Source organism: Panthera uncia (assembly GCF_023721935.1).
Source record: "Panthera uncia isolate 11264 chromosome C1 unlocalized genomic scaffold, Puncia_PCG_1.0 HiC_scaffold_4, whole genome shotgun sequence".
NCBI lineage: Eukaryota > Metazoa > Chordata > Mammalia > Carnivora > Felidae > Panthera > Panthera uncia.
The window spans coordinates 5686776-5707286 of record NW_026057585.1 but is presented as its reverse complement, the minus strand read 5'-3'; the positions used below and the strand labels follow the sequence as shown (position 1 = coordinate 5707286).

The window sequence follows — 20511 nt, the reverse complement described above, 5'->3', positions numbered from 1 at the left end:
TCACGCAAGGACTAACCTCCACTCACACAAGGACCAACCTCCACTCACTCAAGGACCAACCTCCACTCCCGCAAGGACCAACCTCCACTCAGGCAAAGACCAACCTCCACTCACTCAAGGACCAACCTCCACTCACTCAAGGACTAACCTCCACTCACACAAGGACCAACCTCCACTCAGGCAAAGACCAACCTCCACTCACTCAAGGACGAACCTCCACTCATGCAAGGACCAACCTCCACTCAGGCAAAGACCAACCTCCACTCATGCAAGGGCTAACTTCCACTCACGCAAAGAGGCAGCCACTTGCCTGTGTCAAGCTTTTGCTCTTCCTCTCTTTCTTCTTTCTCATCTTCCAAAGAACTATCCTCTTCTTTTTTTTCCTTTTTCACAATTTTCTTAGGGTCTTTTAAATGAATTATAAAAGTGTGCTTGTCCTTTTTCACAGTCGCTTTGATAAAAGTTGGCCCTGGGGAAAAGCAGGGGATAGAAGGTGGGCTTGCTGGTCATACCCCATTAGGGCGCTTGACAAGACATGTACATAAGGCAGCATAGAATGTACTCCAGGGAGTGGAAACACCTATGGATATCACTAGTTTACAAAAAGATGCCTAAAGGAAGAGAGTGAGGGTGGAATCCCAGAAATGAATGGCAGGTGGATCAGGGAGATGTTGCAGAGTTTCTTCTTCTTCTTTTTTTAAAGTAAATTTTGTTTTAATCTCAATTTATTTTGAAGGAGAGAGACACAGAGTGCAAGCAAAGGAGGGGCAGAGAGAGAGGGAGACACAGAATCCCAAGCAGTCTCCGGGCTCCGAGCTGTCAGCACAGAGCCTGATGCAGGACTCAAACTCATGAACCTGGAGATCATGACCTGAGCTGAAGTCGAACACTTAACCAACCGAGCCCCCCAGGCGCCCCTGTTTGCAGACTTTCTCATCAAATTACAGAAGAGAAAATACATTGGCTGAGGCTACCTACACTCAATTTTGTGATTAATCACATGAGTCAGTTGATGTGAAAGGGTTTTACAATTTATAAAGAATTACATCAATTAGTTATAGCAGTTATTATTGTTGATAGCAACAAATAAGCATTTTCCTAACGGCCCATTCTCTCTTCTAGTGTTCTGACTCGTTTTTGGTCCCCTTTCTCAGCTTTCTTCTTCTTTTTTTAAATTCAGCATATTCTTTTCAATGTTGAGATGGCGACCATCTCCAAAAACTAATAGGATTAGGATAAAATTACTGTATTTACTGTGACCCACTTGAAACTAATAAACGTATGCATATTCAAATCTCGATGAGAGCAAGGAATAGTTATTGAAAATAGAACATAACAGCACACAACTTGAGTCCGGTAGTTTTCTCAGTTATGTGATTCTAAGCTCCATTTTTAATGACTACTAATTGTACCCTGTACCCAAGGATGATATTCAAAATATCAAATACTAAAACACATGATAATATAAATATGTGTACCTATATATTAATAACAACCCCTGCCATGTTTCCAGTAAACAAACCTTATATAATAAAATGGCCTGACATTTGATGTAAGTTGTACCACCAAGCACTGTTTAAATAATTTGAATAACTTTCAGGCTTTTTGATTTTAAAAATTATTGGTGTGATCTTTTATTTGATGTGGCAGTTACTTACTATCTAATAACGCTTCTGCTTGAGCCATGATTTCACACAGGGAACAGCATCTAACGGTTGTAATAATTTCCTCATTAAATGCCTTGTTATTAGATGACAAGAGAGAAGGAAAGAGAGAGGGACTGAGAGAGAGGGAGGTAGAGAGGGGAGAAGGAGAGGAGGGAGAAGAGGGTAGGCTGGCATCAGGTGGAGTGTGGGAATAGGAGGAGCCCGTGTTGCCCCCTCCCAGGGGGCATAACCTTGTGGACATTACACAGGGTCTTCCTGGACCTCCTCACATCTCTCAGAGACAACCAGCTAGCTCCAATCCACCTGAGAGATCTTTAAGGGGCAGTGAAAAGATAAGCCTTCAAAGATGTCCCTGATAGGTTCCCGGGGAAGAAATATGCATTTTCTTCATGCTGTTTCCAGATTAGGTCCTCTGCAGTGCATCTGCCAGATTCCTCTCCCACTCACAGGCTTCTGAATCCAGAAGCAACTTCTCTGTAGCTCAAATAACTGACCTCGGCGTCAGGCCCCCAAACTCTGTGCTCCAGACACCAACCCAGAAATTTGCTGTAAACTCACAGTATGTGCTTGGTTTCTGAGATGTCACTACGTGTTGTAATTAATACTACTAATTAACTCTTTGCTTGTTGTGGTTACGGTTACAATATTTCCCGATCATAGAGAAATATGTTAGGACTTTCACCACTGGAATTTTCTTCACAGAGCGTCCCAGCTAACCCCTCAGCTGGCCCGTGCCCTGCAGGCGATTGTAACAGAAGAGTGTGAAGTCTGGAAATCCTGAATGTGGCGCATAAGAAACTGCAGTGGCCACATCACCACCCTCACCTATCACACTCATGGTTCAAGACCCCGAGACCACCTGAAAGGGTTTACTATCTTCCAAGCTATTAACCAGCTGCCTTCAAAATGTACCTTTTTCAAATGTTGTCTTCTCTACTTCAATCTGCCCTCCATCTGAAGGATACAGGTAAGAATTTGTTCCAGAGATTTGGATGGGTATCTCTCCCATATTGTATCCACAAAACTACAAGGGAAAAATCATGCTTTGAGTGTGGAGCTGCAATTGACAAGAATCAGCTCATCGATGTGAGCCAGTTCCAGTCGCCATAAGCTCAATTTCTGCTAAATGAATGCCTGTCACTCTGCAGACTCAGAGGCCCATGTCCATATTATCTTTAGCACCTCCTGTGGTCTTACAGTGACAGGCAGAATTAAAGGAGGTCCAAGATTTTAAAATCTGTTCACTGGAGCGCCGGGATACCCTAGTGCAAATCAAATGACTGTACTACTGAAAAGCAGTGGGAGAAGAAATCGATTTCTCTTCTGTTGGCTGTTAATTTTCCGTTTAAAGTGAACTGATATCTTGAGGAATATTGACACTTTATTCTTTATTTTTTGACACACTACATTTTACGAAGTCCTATGGTAAAGGCATGTTTTACTAAACGTTGCTAACAGAGCTCCCAGTGATTGGTGATGCATGCTAACATCTGAGAACTGGCTTAGAGTAGCTGCTGGAAAGGACAAGGGCTGTTTCATTTCTTTTCCGTCCATCTCTTTCCCATTAGGTTTTCCTCATAAGACTGCTTGAGGGAGAGGTTTTACCAAAGCATACGAGCAAAAAACGTGGGTGTCTACTCAGCAGGTCCTGTCATGGAGACAAACACAGCCAACCTCTGTGCTCACTGTGATCTTTCATAGTTGCTTATTTACACTAACCTAAATGAATGTTTTTGTGTCAAATCTCCATTCTCCTGCCCTGAGTAACCTGGCTTCAGGGCACTCATGGAAAACTGGCCTCAGGGTGTTCCTATCTTGGTGACTGGCTACAAAGAACATCCTAGGCATTAGAGGGTGGAGTAGGGTCTGAGATCATCTTTGCTACAAGAAACTCCAAGGCCTTCAGTGGGGTCAGTGAAGACTGGGAAACTTGTGTTTCCACAGAAGCTGTGTTTCTCCCAAAACAATGAGTAAGGACCCAAAGAGGCTTCTTACAACATCGATTTTACCGGATAAACAATCCCAGGTTCTGGATGCTGGGGGTGCTCCTCTGTTATTTCTGGGATCTTCAGCTGGTCTTCTTTAGGTTTCTCCTTCAAAAAAGATTTTCTCTTCACAAGCTTACTGTCTTCTTTCTCTACCTTTTCCTTGCCTTTCTTTCTACCGGTTTCCTTACTCTTCTTTTCTGCTTTTTTTTCTTCCTTTAAGCGCTCTTCTTCTGCTAATCGATCTTGTTCTTCTTTCCATGCCTGTGAACACATTCAAAAAAATTAATGGGATTTTGAAACACATTAGATCCCACTCAGGTTCATTTGGGAGAGTATTTGAAATGCTTTTTGTAACTGGTATCTCTAACAAGTTAACATCCTGACCTGGAGACCCTGCATTTAGCTTTGCTTCTCTTCTCTCACCCAACTTCCTGGTACTACACCCTGCCAAAGCTCTTCAGATGTTACCCTTTACTCAGCTGCTTCTCTCACCCGCTGCTGCAATTTTCTTTAACGCAGGTCTTCTTATCTTCAGCCTGAACTATTACAACAGCCTCTTAGCTGGTCTCCCTGCTTCCTATACTTTTCCACATGAGCTGAATCCCCAATTTAGATCGTAAACATGGTTAATCAGCAATATGGCAGACCAGATGTTCAAAGAAACATTCCTGGCACAAAATATTTCAAAAGTGATAGGTAAAATATAAAATCATCATAGTGCATAGCAGGGCTGGCAGCAAATTGAGAGGCATGAGAAAGCACTAATCCAGTAAGGAACAGGAGAACTGAGGAGAGAAGTTTCCGACGGCTATCTGCCCATCCCTGGAGGCCTAGAACTGGAGTTTTGATGGGCTACAGGGACTAGAGCAATAACATGGGAGTCAGACCTATGAATAGAGCAGGTATTTTTAAAAATGACACCTTTGTTGGGTGAACTAAAAACTTACCTTTCCCCATACAGGAAAACCATGAATTCCAGCTTGCTTCCTTGGCCCTGCGTGAAAGGTGAGGTGGGGTGGGAGGAGTCTTCCCTGAGAACTAACCACAAGTCTATCTTCACAGCATGCCAAAATGTACATTGCCTTAAAAATGTATTCTAAAAAGACTGTGGGTAGATATGAGCTCACAAATGAAAATCACAAAACGTGAGGAAGTAAGCCAAAAGCAAGAATCTAGAGAAGAAACAAACTATGAGAACATATCTGCAAAGACTGAAGGTATTGGAGTTATCAAATAGAGGATGTAAAAATAAGTATTTTAATCTGCTTAGTCTTTAATTTGCTTCAAGAGAAGAAAGGATCAAAAGTGTAAATAAGAAATAAGACATTTTTAATAGGCAGTAAAAATAAGATGAGTTTGAAAGCCCTCTTAGAAATGGAATAGACCTTTAGAAAAGCAGTACAGTATTTAAATAGGTAATGGTTGAGTCATTTCCAGAGTTGATGAAAGACACAAATCCTAACAGTCAGGAAGGCCAAAGAGTTAAAAGCAGGCAGTAATGGTCGTGTGCTGGATCTACCTCAGGTTGACTGGAAAGAGTTTATTGGTAAGTTTTCAGGAATTTTGCGAGCTGGCTGTTAACTACAGCCATTATTTAAAATTAAATTATACGAATGCACACTCAAACAACATATTAAAAACAAATACATTAAATACTCAAAACTTACCACCTTCTTTTTTTTTTTTAATGTTTATTTTTGAGAGAGAGAGAGAGAGAGACAGAGCATGAGCGGGGTGCGGCCGAGAGAGAGGGAGCCACAGAATCTGAAGCAAAAACTTAGCGCCTTCTTAATTGTTTTGTTACATTTCCCTATTATCTATGTTTTTGATGTTATTTATATCAATTATATCTGTATCATAGATATAATATGCATAAAATGTAATGGTGTGCGACTGCATAATGCTTCCAGTGCTGCATTCAGCGACGTCATATTGATGGCCTGATGGGAGTTTTTATACTACACATATCAGCAAATGCTACAAAGCACGGACCAATTGACTATTGGTTATCCAAAGTCATGAAAGTGATGGTGAAAATGTTAATAATGCAGATTAAATTTAAAAGTGTTCTGTTTGGAGTTGTTACATTGTAACTAGTAGTACAATAAACTGAGGAAATATTCTTCTAGCATCTAAAAAGTGATGCAGCTACCAAGTGAGGAACACCAAGGCTTGCTGCCAAACACAAGGAGCTAGGAAGGGTCAAGAAAGGATCCTCCCCCAGAGCCTATAGAGAGAGAATTACCCTGCCACCACCTTGCTTCCAGATTTCTAGCTTCCAGAATTGTGAGACAATACATTTCTGTTGCCTGGAAGCTTCCCTGCTTGTGGCATTTTATTACGGCAGCCTTAGGAGGCTAATAGAGTTGGGAAGGGTAAAACAATAATCCTGGATGATGCTCGGACCCCATGTTGGGAAAGTGTTTGTATCCTGATCCAACAGCACCTTTTTTACTATTTTAATACAGATGAAGCCTGAAGTGCTCATGGGCGATGACCCTCCATTGTAGCTGCTCAGTGGGGCATGCCTATGGGAACTTTATGGGTCTCCAGATACGGAAATTCTCTGGAGTACTTGTAATTTACACTGGAGCGCTGATGGCCCTTGCCCCAGGAATAGATTGGAATAAGATATCTGGTAGTACAAATAACAAGGAAAGTAACTATTTTGGATACCACCTGTGTCCTTTTAGATGGAAAGTAAGCCCTGCTGTATAACAGCACACAACAGAATCCAGTTTCACTACAAGTCTGTAAAATGAGACAGAGCATATAGCTTCATCCCCAACTGACTTGTAAATAAATGAGTCATGGCCAATTGTAATGACACCTGTCCATAATAGCTGTTCATGAACTGATTCTGTTAGGAAAGCATACCAAAAACCACTGAAATTCCGGGTTGTATTTTTTTTTTTTCTGTGACTGAATTATACCATAACCATACTGTAATATGGTGTAACTCTGGCATTGGTGTAGTCAATTACCATATGTAAATAAGTCATAATACTGATATTGATGATTAAATGTACTAGGAGATAGACAAATCTTCCTTCAGATGTAATATTAACGGAAAAATGACTAGCCTGAGGAAGAAATGGATTTTGCTAACTCTCAGCTAATTTCTGTGCCAAATAGTCTATACAACATTATCCTAAGGTACAAATAATACTGGATTAAAGGGGGAACAAATAATCAAAGTATTACAGAAATGTGAAAATGTATGTAATACTTTATAGGATGGCTTAGTTGCTTCTTTACTTCTATCCCTACTCCATACTGGACCCTCCAAGTGTTAGGCATATTCATACTGATACTATTGCTGTACCAAATATGATTATTTTGCTCTAAGAAAGCCTAGGCCAAGAATTAGGGCTTGACCTGTGCAGTAAAGAATTAACCCTGCCCAGAGAAATGTTAGACTCTTGCCCAGCTTATGGGAGGTTACCTCGAAGGCCTTAGAGCATCCTGCCTGATGAGTGTCTTTGTTTACTTGGGGGCCTTGGACTACAACAGATAGTGCAATTTATAACGTAATTTATAGTGGGGTCTTTGAGCCATGTGCTATCAGCGTGACCTCTGGAGAGGCTAGACACAGTGCAACCGTGTGGTCCCTCAGTCATGTCTGTGTCACGGACCCCCAACAAAGCCCTGGACACCAAGGTTTGGGTGAGCTTCTTATATGTCAATACTCCATGCATGTAGTCACACACTGTTACTGGCAGAGATAAGCACTGTCTACACAATTCCACTGGAAGAAAACAAAGGAAGCTTGTGGCTGGAACTTTCATAGGCCTTGCTTGCCCTGTGCGTGCTTCTCTTTGCTGATTTTAATGTGCATCCTTTCACTGTAATAAACTGAAGCTGTGAACATACTAAAAAGTAAATAAATAAATAAATAAATAAATAAAAATTATTATCTGATTCAGCAAAGAAGTTGCTCATGTCATTGATGAATGAGAGAGACCTATTCCTTTGTTGTTCATTTTTGTTATACTTGTTCACATCAATGAAAACATCAATCAACATTCATATTGAATGTTTGTCAATTGTAATCACAGGTTGACTAAGAGCTTAGTAAAAATCTGTGAAAGTATTCTGTGAGAATCAACTGGCTAAATGGAATTTACAACAAAAAGTAGTATGTTCTATAATTTGTACATTGTGTGCTCTACGCACTATGTTATCAGTAAAATTTAGAATAAACATATTTTTTTTTTTTTTCCTGAGAGAGCTATTCCTAAACATTTTCCAGCACACCACTGAGTATTTTCAAAGCAGCTGGAGAGAAAAGGTAAACTGTTGGGGTGCCTGAGTGGCTCAGTTGGTTAAGCGCCCCACTTTGGCTCAGGTCATGATCTCACAGTCCGTGAGTTCCAGCCCCGCGTTGGGCTCAGAGCTGGAGCCTGCTTTGGATTCTGTGTCTCCCTCTCTCTCTCTGCGCCTCCCCTGCTCATGCTGTCTCTATCTCTCAAGAATAAACATTTAAACATTTTTTTTTAAAAAGAAAAGGTAAACTGTTTATAAATAAATGACAAATTAGATCAACAATTTATTAACAACTACAATGTCAACCCAGGAAAATGTGGAACAATATCTTGAGAGTACTAAGAAGATATATAAAAAAAAACAAAACTGAGAATTTTACAAATGAAAACCATATTTAATGATTAAGGGTAAAAAAAAAAAAAGCCAATTTTTAGGTAAGTAAAAACTGAGGGTTTTACAAACCCCCACTAAAAGAAGTTTTAAAGGAAATACTTCCAAAATATAAAATGTGAGAAGAAATGCTTGACAAACAAATGATAAGCTAAATAACACTGACTATGTAAAACAATGACAATAAGAATGTTCAGTTTGTGGGAATAAGAAAAGATAAAATAAAACTTAAAATATAAGTTGGGAGAGGGAAAGCAAATTTTAAATAATATTAATAGGTCCTTGTATTGTTCTGGAAGAAAGTAAAGATATTTTATTAAGTTTAGACTTCATTAAATTACATATACAAGTTGATTCTAGAGCAACCACTAGTAGAAATAGAGTGCATACATTTTAAACTTCTGTCAAGGGCCAGATAGTTAATATTTTAGGCCTTTTGGGTCTAGAGGCAAAGTTGAGGACATTATGTAGGTACTTATGTAGTAAGCGAGGAAAGTAATTTTTGCAAATATTTTAACAAGTCATTGAATACAAATTTCTTTTGTAATATAAGTCTACTAATAAGAAAAATAGAATTGTTTTTTGGGGGAGGACAACATTTCACTTAGGGTTCAAATTAGTGTTGCCATCATTAACTGATTGAGAATGAAAAGACAAAATAAATTCAACATAAAGTAAGAAAGGTGGAAAAAAGGATCATAGAAAAGGCAGGATATAAAAGGATTCAACTCTCCTGTTAAAAGAGAGATCATCCAGATATGGATTTTTTTTAATCTAGTTTATAGTCCCTCTGTACAACAGATATGCTTAAAATATAAACACACAGCAAGGTGAAAATAAAGAGATGTAAGCTGACAGTTAAATGCTACCTGAAAGAAAGATCTTATCCCTTTATTTTTCTTTATTAATTTCAGAATTGGTTTTCGAAGGTTCATAAAAACTCTGTTGGGATCTTGATAAGAATAGCATTGATTTTATAGTATATTTCATTTCCTAAGTTGAATCTTCTCATCCATGACTATGGTATATATTCCCACTTAATGAAGTGTTAAATGTCCTCAATAATATGTTGTAATTTTCTCCATAAAGACTTTGCTTACCTTTTATTATTCTTTTTGGCACCTTATAGTTTTTGTTCTTCTTGTGAATGATATTTGTTTTCGATTACATTTTCTAATTGGTTGTTGCTAGTAAATAGAAACTCCAGTGATCTTTTTCCATGTTGATACAGCAACCTTGCCAACTTCCTTAATTTCTTGTAAAAGCCAAACTAACCCTAATAGTGATGCTTGTTAGTAACAACGCAAAGTCTATAATTCATTCATTATGGCCACAAAAATTCTAGATAAAATACTATCAGATCAAACCCAGTTATTTATTAAAATAATAACATGCCATGAAAAAATAGTGTTATCATTCTTAATCTATAATGTGCATAAAGACGGTTCTAGGAGATTATTCAAACCTAAAATTCCTAGATTTGACTCACAAAGATGTAATTAAGATGGAATGAAGGCATCTGTATTTTTAAGTCTCTTCTCCCCGGAGACCCCTAGGCATTCATAATACATGTCTTTGTGGGATGAGGACTAAACTTTAGGAAATGCTGAAGAGGAGTTTGCTTTAAAAATGCAAAGATTATTCCTATTATTAAATAAGTCTCCATACTTCAATATATCAATAAAGAAGAAAAACCAACATACATTTTTAAATTTTAATAAAGTAAAGCAGCAACTAATAATAAACTCAAAGATTTGCCATGTAATGATGTTTACCATTAAGACCACGAAGCTAGGGAGGCTCACCAATATTAACCTACATTGTTTTGTGGTTTATTGGATACTAATGGGGGTGTGGAAGTCAGCTTTTGCCTACCCAGTATGTGAGCTTACAAAAAATCTACTGTAATTATTATTATTTAAAATTTTTAAAAACATTTATTCATTTTTTGAGAGACAGAGACAGTGTGAGCAGAGGAAGGACAGAGAGAGAGGGAGACACGGAATCCAAAGCAGGCTCCAGGCTCTGAGTGGTCAGCACAGAGCCCGACGTGGGGCTCGAACTTAACAAACGTGAGATCATGACCTAAGCTGAACGCTTAACTGACTGAGCCACCCAGGTGCCCCGAGATTCATCCGTATTTCTGTATGTAGCTATAGGTCATGCATTCCCAGAGCTGTATAACATTTCATCATATGATTAAACCACGCTAGGCATTCCACTGATGTATATTTGAATGGTTTCTAGTTTGGGAGAATTAAAAATAATGCTGCAAGAACAACTCTGTCCATGTGTCTTGGGGCGCACATCCATGCATTTCTGTTAGGCATATCTTTAGGAGTGGAACTGTTAGGTGAAAAGAAAATCGTTTGCTTGACTTTAGTAGATATGCCCAGTTTTCCAAAGCGGAAGTGCCCACTTACATGTCAACCACCAGTGTATGAGAATTCACTGTGATTCACACCTTTGCCAAAATGTGGTATTGTGTCTTAAATTTTAGCCAAAAATGGTTGATCTGACTACATAAAAGTAAAATATTTCTGTATAAATAGAAAAATAAATGGTGCTTATTAATAAGGAAATTAATACTTTACATCTATCCAAATTTAAACTAACAACATTTCTTTGAAAATAAGTTAGATCTGTAGATATTATCTGGAAGTGATATTCATGATACTTTGCTATAAAAAAAATAGTATGTGGAAGAGTAAAAAAAAAATACAAAACCAAATCTAAATCAAAACCAAACAAATGAAAACCCTCTTTATATTTGTGTATGCATGAATGTATAAGTATAGAGCATACCAAGTTGTTAATATTTCTTATTTTCAGGGGTTTGGAGACCCAGAGTAATTTTGACTTCTTATAAAAGCATACATTAAGTTTGTAATTAAAAATTGGAAACAAGAAACAAACACCTGCAGCAGAAACAGAGACGATATGAACAAGGCACCACATTGGATTTGGGTTTTATAAAAATGAATGATACAGAATTCCTTCAAAGTCTATCATCTGGAGGGGGAGACAGCTTGGTGGGGAGACTGCTCTTTCATTGCAGATTCAATTATTTCTGAGAGGTTAGCAAAAAAGATCACTTTTGTTCCACCACACAAACTCTCTATCACACAATAAATTTGAATTTGTAAATATTCAGTGTCATCTGTCTTTCCTTGAATTACCTTGAGAGAGCCTTCTAAAATAAAAGGAATCTTTTCCTTCTCTTTTTCTTTTTCTTTTTCTTGATCCGCTATCTCTCCTTTGCTCATTCCTTTGTTACCTAAAGCCAGAGAAAATTAAACGTCTTAGTGACTCTCTACGACGAAGGTTCATTGAAGGACCAAATGTCTGAACTGTAGGGGATCTCAAAGGCTATCAAGTTCAACTCTCCATTTATTCATTCCTGACTCCTTCTCGCAGTCTCCAGAGTGGGTGTCTGAAGTGGGACTGAGCTCCTCCAAGGATGAGGAACTCAACGACCGGGGAGAATGCATTCCATTCTGTGTTGAGACCTTGAAGCTTTTACTGAAGTAGACTCTCTATCCATAGAGCTTTAACCTAATTAATCCTAGCTTAAGACCACACAGAACAAATCTAACTTTTTCTTCCACATTGAAGCCCTCCTCTTGCTATAATAGTCCTTCTGTCTAGAAGATTTACAACTTTCCTCACTTAAGAGGTCTCAAACTGAATGCAATACCTACCAAGTGTATTTCAATCTCCAACTGACCGTATTCTGGATTTAACAGCATCTAGATAGTAATTAAACTTTTGGTTCTGTTCAGAAGCAGAATAAAGAAAAGGCAATTTTTCCTGCTCATAGGCAAGTGTGGCCCTAGACACTATTGTGAGAGGGTACCCCTACCTCTCTTCATATAGTCCCACCCAGCATCCCAGATACTTAGTGCTGTCCTTCTGTGCCCCTGTCAGGAGAAAGGCCAAACTGATGGATGGATTATATAACCATTTGAGTGGATGGTGACTGATTCATTAGAATTAAGTGAAACACAAATTCTTTTGGTAATTGACAGAAGTTGCAAAATCTTTGGGAAATATATAGCTTTGCCTCTTTATGAGAAACCATTCTCAACTTATGCTATCAGAAATAATGAATATTATTAACATGGAAACCATTCCCTAGTGAGATATCCTTATTTACCACACCGGTTACCTCATTGTTTTACTCCTTTATCAAGTATCCTTCCTCTTTTTTTCACTCTCTTCTCCATTCCCCAACAGCATCAAAGCCATGGAAATTAACAACAAAAATAAATATATGTATTGACTCCACCCCTTGTTAGGTGCCTGTCACAAATCCTCAAGAATCCATTTTCCCTTTATTTCTAGATTCCTACTCCCAATTAGTCTTGAGATTCTTCTGATTGCTCTTCCAAGAAATGTCTTGTTTTAATCTCCCTTTTGGAATCTATAAGTATTCTAATGGAAACATACTGACTCCGAATTTGCCTCATATATTGTCAACAAATCTTAGCTGAAACTATCAACCCTACCAAAATGAAGACATCCGGCATTTCCCTAACATCACATTTAATCTGCAGGACAGATCGAATCTTCCAGATCTGGCAGGAGGTGGCATCAATATAAGACAAATATCCCATTATCCCATCACCAAATTGATCATATTTAGAACTCAGCTATTCTAGGGGCACCTGGGTGGCTCAGTCAGTTAAGCGTCCGACTTCAGCTCAGGTCACGATCTCGCGGTCCGCGAGTTCGAGCCCCGCGTTGGGCTCTGGGCTGATGGCTCAGAGCCTGGAGCCTGCTTCCGATTCTGTGTTTCCCTCTCTCTCTGCCCCTTCCCCGTTCATGCTGTGTCTCTCCCTGTCTCAAAAATAAATAAACGCTAAAAAAAAAAAAATTAAAAAAAAAGAACTCAGCTATTCTATTTTTTAGAGAAAGCAAAGAGTCACAGAAATTTGTAGGCAACTCGATTTAATACTGAAATATTCAGTCTTGATTCAATTATCAAATGGAAGAATGTCTTGGGACTTTATGTGTAAGTTCAACCAGTGACTTACTTTTAGGTTTTTTAACAGAATACATTTTGTTAGAAGTGATTTTGGTAGTAGCAGAATATTTCAATTCCAGCTCGGCCTTGGTCCTAGTGATTTCCTCAGCCATTTTAGATTCCTGATATATGGCTTCTTCTTTTATGATCCAATCTTGAATGGAGTTTGCAACAAGTTCCAAATAATTCCTAAAATTAAAAAAAAAGCAAAGAAGACAAAATGACAATCGAGTTACTGTTAAAGTCAGTAATACTTAAGACACCAACCATGCAAATAAACTTTGCAAAAATGAACTGATCCTAAATTGCCCATATACCAAATGCAATAGACTCAATTATATCCTAGATGTAATTCGTACAAAGTCATCAAATATAAATATCCAGTGAGCATATGAACAATGCCCAACTTCATCCACAATTAAAGACATGCACATTTAAAAATGAGATGTTTCTAACCCAGTCAAGGATTCAAAAGTTTAATAACACCAAGAGTTGATGACAGTTTAGAGAAACAGTCACTCTCAGCACTGTTAGCTGGAGAGTAATATGGTACAATCTCTTTTTAGAGCAATTTTATAGCATAATAGAAACTCTTTCAAGTGACGATAGCTAATTGACTGACTGGATTAATTGAAATGCTCCAGTCTTGCTGTAAACTTACCGGCCTGGGAATACCCACGTTGTAAATACTGTGCCCTACGCTGCATGTGCATTTAGGCTCACATCTGTGAGTTGTTGCTCACCAGGGGTCAGTCATATTTGTTCCCAAATCCATTCATTCTATTTATGTGGATGACTGTAATTATTTTTAATTAAATGTTGTATATACTTACAACATTTGAGTGTCCTTAGAGAGTTGTTTCTGAGGAAGTAAGTTGAAATATTTAGGTTGGATAATCAAGATTAGTTATTGTCAGATTGTGTGAAAGTGAGGCCTAAGGCTTGAAAAATAAAGCTACAGGGTTTCTATAGTCAGGCTGTTTCACAGTTTTCTCTCATTTTTGATTCCCTTTTAAAGAAATGAACTGAAAACCGTAGACTGTGAATTTGAGGTACTCAATATCTTCATTGGGAAGGGAAAAGACATCTCAAACTCAACCTTTCCCCAAATGAACCAATCTTCCTCTCTTAGCTGATGGCAAGTCTATATTTCAGTTGATCAGCCCAAATGCCCTGAAGTTATCCTTGACCACTCTGATTTTCTCACACTCCACTTCGCATCTGTTGGGAAATCCAAATGATTTTTTAAAGCACATATTTAAAACATATTCAAAATCTAATCATTTCTCATTTGCTTCACTGTTCTCTTCCTGGTCTAAGCCACCATCGCCCCTTGCTGGGATGACTGCAGTAGCCCCCATCTGGTCTCCCTGTACCTACCCTTAACCCCCTGTAGTCTATTCTCAACACAGAACAGAGAGATGTTTTTCACTCTAAAGTCAGATCATGTCTCTCTCAGTTCAGAACCTTTCGATGCGTCTGCCTTTCAAACAAAACCTAGAGTTCTTGCTATTTATTCATGATGAGGGAACACAGACTCATACACAGCCCAATCAGTATTCAAATGAGATGACAAAATAAAGAATATTTCAGCATGCAATGACTCAGGAATTCCCCAGCCAGATACTTTCTGAAAGAATTAGTCACAAATGTACTCCAGCTGCATTGAAAAAATAAATCCAAGAAAGAAGACAGTATGGTATATAAATAAAAGGGCTGAGGAAGAAAACAGTACAATTTGTAATTAAATGTAAATAATTATTTGTGCTACTTGTCTGTGATTAAAAATATTACTTAAGAGTTGGAAATAAAATTTCTAGACAATTTCAAAATGGCGATTTCTTGGGAGTAAGTAAAAATATGTTAAAAATTTTAACATCTGTGGAATGATATTCATACTCATTAGTTCCAATTATGATATAAAAATATTTAAATATGTGATTTAAAAGGATAACCTCTATAGGGATATTAATAGAATATATAACTTTAAAAACATCACACACTAAGAATGAACTAAGAAAATTCAATCTAAGGATGAAAAGGGATTAATCCTAAAGTAGAAATATGCATGTAAAATTAAATGGTAAGAATGAGGCCAAACATATCACTTATAAAAATAGAAGTGAATAGATTAATTCTTCAAAATATAAAGTTTTAAAATATTGTTATTAATTATTAAATTAATTATAAAAATCTTTCAAAGACAGAGGATCTCAGAGTAGCTGGAAAAATCCAAGGTAACACTGAAAAGACATGTATCTACAAATTAAAATGACGCAGAAAAATAAAAGGGTGGCAGATGGCTGGCTAGAAAGCCAGAGAAAGTCCAGCTCCTTGATGACTTAGGTGAGTAGCTGAACTACTCCTGAGATACTGCCCAATTCTAAATTTGTCACTACAGAAGAAAAAGAATTCCCTTATTAGGTTAGCCACTGTAGTCCGTTTTCTATTAACATAGTGAGACACAATTCCTAGTTGACATGTAAAATTATTGAGAAAGTCCTATCAGTAAATTTCTGTATAAGAGACTATCCAACAATATTAATATCAAACATGGTAAAATTCAAGGTGAAAAGCATTAAGGGGAACACAGAGAGACATTTGCTCATATTGATAAAAGTTACAATGCATTAAGAAGGATGCTTCTGAAATACAGATTCAAAAATAAGTTTAGACATACACACATATACACACAATACATGCAAAACTAACAGGAGAAATAGACAAAACTATAATCATAAAGACAGACGCTAATACATCTCTCTCAGGAATGGGCATTTATTGTGAGACGACTGTTTAATTTCATTCCGAAAGACATCCAAAATCCAAATGTCATGCATGAATGTGTAGAACAAAAGTCACCAAAAGTGACTGAAGAAGAAATAGAAATCCTGGATAAGAGATTAACTTTAGAAGAACTGCAAAGCTTGTAGATCATCTGTTCCTCATCCTTTCCCAATATTGTCTCTTCCATTGGGCTCTGCCATCCAGCCCGTAGGGAGCCACTACCTCTAAATAGTTTTCCATGTGAAGCATTCCTACCCTTCCCCAAATAATGTGCTATATTATGTAAGCTACTGTATATGTGAGCAAAGGATTAGCACACGACCTGTTTTCTCAGTTATTCTGTAAGCCCATTCTCTGTGTCTTTCTGTATCCCTTTAAACTTAAACAACGCTGTACAAATAAATAAATAAATACTGGATATACATTAACCGGCATTGAAAAAATAATGAGATGTTCTCATAATTACTGAGAGGACAGAGCAAAGCTTTAAGATCATCAAGAAATAATTAAGGAGCTTGGCAGAAAAAAAAAATCACTGATTCCTAGAGGTCTCAGTTTGCTGAGCACCTGACCGCTGTGTTGATATGTCACTCAGTTGCCCTACTTTGGAGTCTTCCCCAGATCAAGTGGAGTTATCCAAAACCAGCATGAAGAATGTCATGTTTTATAGTTTCTACTTGGAATCTTTCAGAGGCAGTTTTATTAGGGTCTAAATAAATCAAATGTAAGGTAATGAAATCCCCACTAGACTTAATGGCTCCAGGAATGATGTCTGTCTTGTTTATTTGGTATAGTTTTAATGCTTATTACAGTGCCTGGTACACCTCAAACATGCAACTTGATAAACTAAATTGAAGGTTTAGTGTTTGGCTTGAAGCACTTACCTTAGGCTAAGGAACTGAAAGCTAATTAACCAAGTAACTAACAAGCTAACTAAAATAAGATAATAATTAACTAAACTGTCCAAGGTGGTTACCTGAATCCAACATTGGAGTGAAGAGCAATATTCCAATATTCACAATGCAGACGTTGACTATTCATTGGATTATGAAAGACTAAAAGTAGAGAGTTGTCTTGCGTATGGTAGTAAGAATCAATCCACCTGTATTGCTGCCTGGCTTCTTGAAGAACCTGAAATCAAAATAATTACATTGTTGTGTCTTTTTTTCCATGAGAAGCATCTCCTGCTAAGGTATGTCTCTGCCCCCTTACCCTCATCCCTTTATTTCCACACTTGGTCTCACTGTTAGTGAGAACATCAGTGGTAGAATTTGGGGGGAACATTTCAGCAACTCTTACAGAAAATAAAATACTAGCCTCCACGCATAGAGGCATTTGCTCAAGTGTTTTTTATTCAGGCTTGGAGATAATAATTAAGTCAAGCAGTTATTTAACGTTTTCCATGCCTTCATATAGATCATCTCATTTTCTCGTCATTAAAAACCCCGGATAAATAGGAACAATTATTTTTCCTATTTTGAAATATTAAAATCCTCATTTTTTCAGTGTAAACTGGGGCTGAGAAAGGATGAGAGGTTTGTCTAAGAAGATAGAGTTCGTAAGTCCTGGTGCCAGGACACCAGTCTCTGTGTCATCATTTTTGCACTCCAAAGAGTGCTCTCCACCACACCATGCTGTAGTACAGAGGAACAAGGTGCATGGTCTTTCTCATACATACTGTTTGCACGTGACTTCTAACCTTGGCCTTTTCCAAAACATTCCACCCTCAGCATGCACTGCGATCTCAGCTACTGACAGAGGGGCACAGAGGGCAGGGCACACTTTGTCCTGCTTCTATTTCACTGCCAATCAATATAAGGAAACATGTCCACAGGGAAATAAATTACACAGCTGTGGATTGTTGTTTTTGTTTTCGTTTTCAACATCAATCTCATGCAGGAACTTTCAGTTCTCTGCTGGTGGGTGATCTGAAGGCATGGAATTGCATATTATGTTAGGAAAGGACTGTTTTACTTTTGCTTTCAATTTTACACTGGTAGCATTACCAAAATAATACATTTACTTCCCGAATCTAGTCCCCTGTATGAGTGTCTTTATGGAGCGGTATTGAAACTATTACATCTGTTCCCTGAGAGGCAATACCAGAGACACACATGTGGTGAATATTTTTGCATTAATTTTGTTGTTGTTGTTACATAGGGTACTATTCATTACTTTACTTTTTGGAGATGCAAACTCCTTTTAGACTTTAAACCCCCAAACAAAACATGTTCATTTCTGATGAACATGTATCCTTCTTTCCATTAGAGAGCTCTGTAAAATTTGTTTTCATGTTTACTTTGGCTGCTAGAATTTATAGCACTAAGTTTCTCAGAGCTATGGCTGCTCTCAATCAATGTTTGATAAGTTTTCAAATAGTATCTTTCCTCTCCATTTTTTTTTACTATTTGGCTTTTCCCTATTATCCTATATTAATATTGTGGTGCCATGAACTTTAGTTAAATTTTTTTTATTAAAAATAAACACATATTTATTGAAGCATTGAAGCATTATTCACAGTAGCCAAGATATGGAGGCAACCCAACTGTCCAACCACAGAAGATGGATAAAGAAGATGTAAAATAGATAGATAGATAGATAGATAGATAATGAAACCTTGCCATTTGCAACAACATGGATGGATCTGGGGAGATAGATAATGAAACCTTGCCATTTACAACAACATGGATGGATCTGGAGGGTGCAATGCTAAGTGAAATAAGTCCGTCAGAGAAGGAAAAACACTATATTATTTCACTCATATGTGGAATTCAAGAAACAAAACAAAGGAAAAGGAGACAAACAAAAAACCAGACTCCTAAATACAGAGAACAAACTGGTGACTGCCCAGAGGGGAGGTGGGTAGGAAATGGGTGAAACAGAGAAAGGGGATTAAAAGTACACTTAGTGGGATGAGCATTGAGAAATGTATAGACTAGTTGAATCATTATATTTTACACCTGAGACTAATATAACACTGTTATTTATAGTTCAGTTAAAAAAGAAACACCTACTATGTGCCAGGTACTGTGTAGGTTCTTGGGGAAAAAAATGAACAAGATAGATGAGATTTTCCTTTAAAATTTAATAAAGATTTTTTACAGATCATCCTGGATTCAGGGAGGTGTCCTAAGCAGATGAAATTGATGGGAGTACCTGATTCATAGAATGGACTGGACGAGAGCAGAAGCAGGTTAATGATTAGGAGGATGTTGCAGGAGAAGAGGAGGGTGGCTGTAGCAACAGTGGAGGTGGTGAAGAGCTTGAAGATATATTTTGAGGTACACCCTTCAAAATCTGACAATGGATCAGACATGAGGGATGCAGTCAAGCTGAGATAAGTGAGAACTCTTAGCCTTCTGGCTTGAAGGTGACATTTTCTGAGATGGATGAGGAGAGAAACATGCTCACGTGGGAAAATTATGAGCTTTGTGTGGGACCCTGAAGTTGAGATGCCCGGCATAAATTCAAGTGGAATTTGGAGTTAGGTATCCTAGTATGGAACTAAGAAATAATTTGGAAGATAAAATTGTAGCAGTCATTAGCATTAGGTCATAGATAATAGATGAAATCGTCACAAGGATGTTTGCAGAAGAGAGAAGAAGGTTCAGGGCTCAGACTCAAGCCATTTCGATATGTAGACATTAGGTCAACAAAAGTCCAAACAGAGCACTGAGGAGAAGTACAGTTTGGCACCTTGGAAACCAAGAGTGGGCAGTGTTTCACAGTAAAGTGATCAGCTCTGCGATGCTGTTAAAAGACCAAGGAAGATGAAGCAAGATAATTGTCCATTAGATGTGGCAGGACAGTGATTCATAAAGGGGTGAGGACAGAGCCAAATCGAAAAAAAGCCAAAGCCTGAAATGAACTTCCATTTTAAAGATGAGAGATTAAACCCATGTACTTCTTGACACCTCATTAAAAGAACAGTAAAATTACTGGGTTTTAGTACCACAAAGCTGAAGGTCACAGAAGAGGAGACAAAGGCAACAACAGTTGAGAAGCTGGAAAGCAGAAGGATAGGGGTAACTGCTGGTAGAAAGAAAATCAAATTCTAAGATTAATTTTATGAGAGGCCAGAAGTAACCTTGTGCAGAAGTGCAGAAAGGCTCAAGAAAGCACCAGAGCACTGCCCCACTCTGAGAGTGGGGTCAAGGAGACACTGAAAATAGGAAGATTAGAGTATTTTTAAGAAGCCGTTAGGGTCTCCGGAAGCCCTCCACGATTCTGAGCAACTAGGCGTCTGCCCATCTCCCACCTCAGCGGACAAAGGGAGGATTATGACCTATAGAAATGACCCCGTGGATTCTAAGTAGAGGGATTCCAGGCACTGCTAAGGGGAAGATGTGCTACAGAAAAAATGAGAATTGTTTAAAAGCATAAATTG

The 20511-nt window shown here is 38.0% G+C and overlaps 1 protein-coding gene across 3 annotated transcripts in view; it reads right to left on the bottom strand.

Annotated features, from left to right (window-relative positions):
- The window catches only part of SPAG17 (sperm associated antigen 17), a 244925-nt gene that overhangs the window by 105809 nt on the left and 118605 nt on the right, over positions 1–20511 (bottom strand). For all 3 annotated transcript variants that reach the window (XM_049616488.1, XM_049616487.1, XM_049616486.1), the window contains exons 18-23: positions 17101–17255; positions 13348–13526; positions 11491–11588; positions 3677–3916; positions 2580–2691; positions 311–469 (exon numbers count right to left, since the gene is read on the bottom strand). In XM_049616488.1, the coding sequence (XP_049472445.1) occupies positions 311–469; positions 2580–2691; positions 3677–3916; positions 11491–11588; positions 13348–13526; positions 17101–17255 (943 nt within the window). The remainder of the gene's footprint in view (positions 1–310; positions 470–2579; positions 2692–3676; positions 3917–11490; positions 11589–13347; positions 13527–17100; positions 17256–20511) is intronic.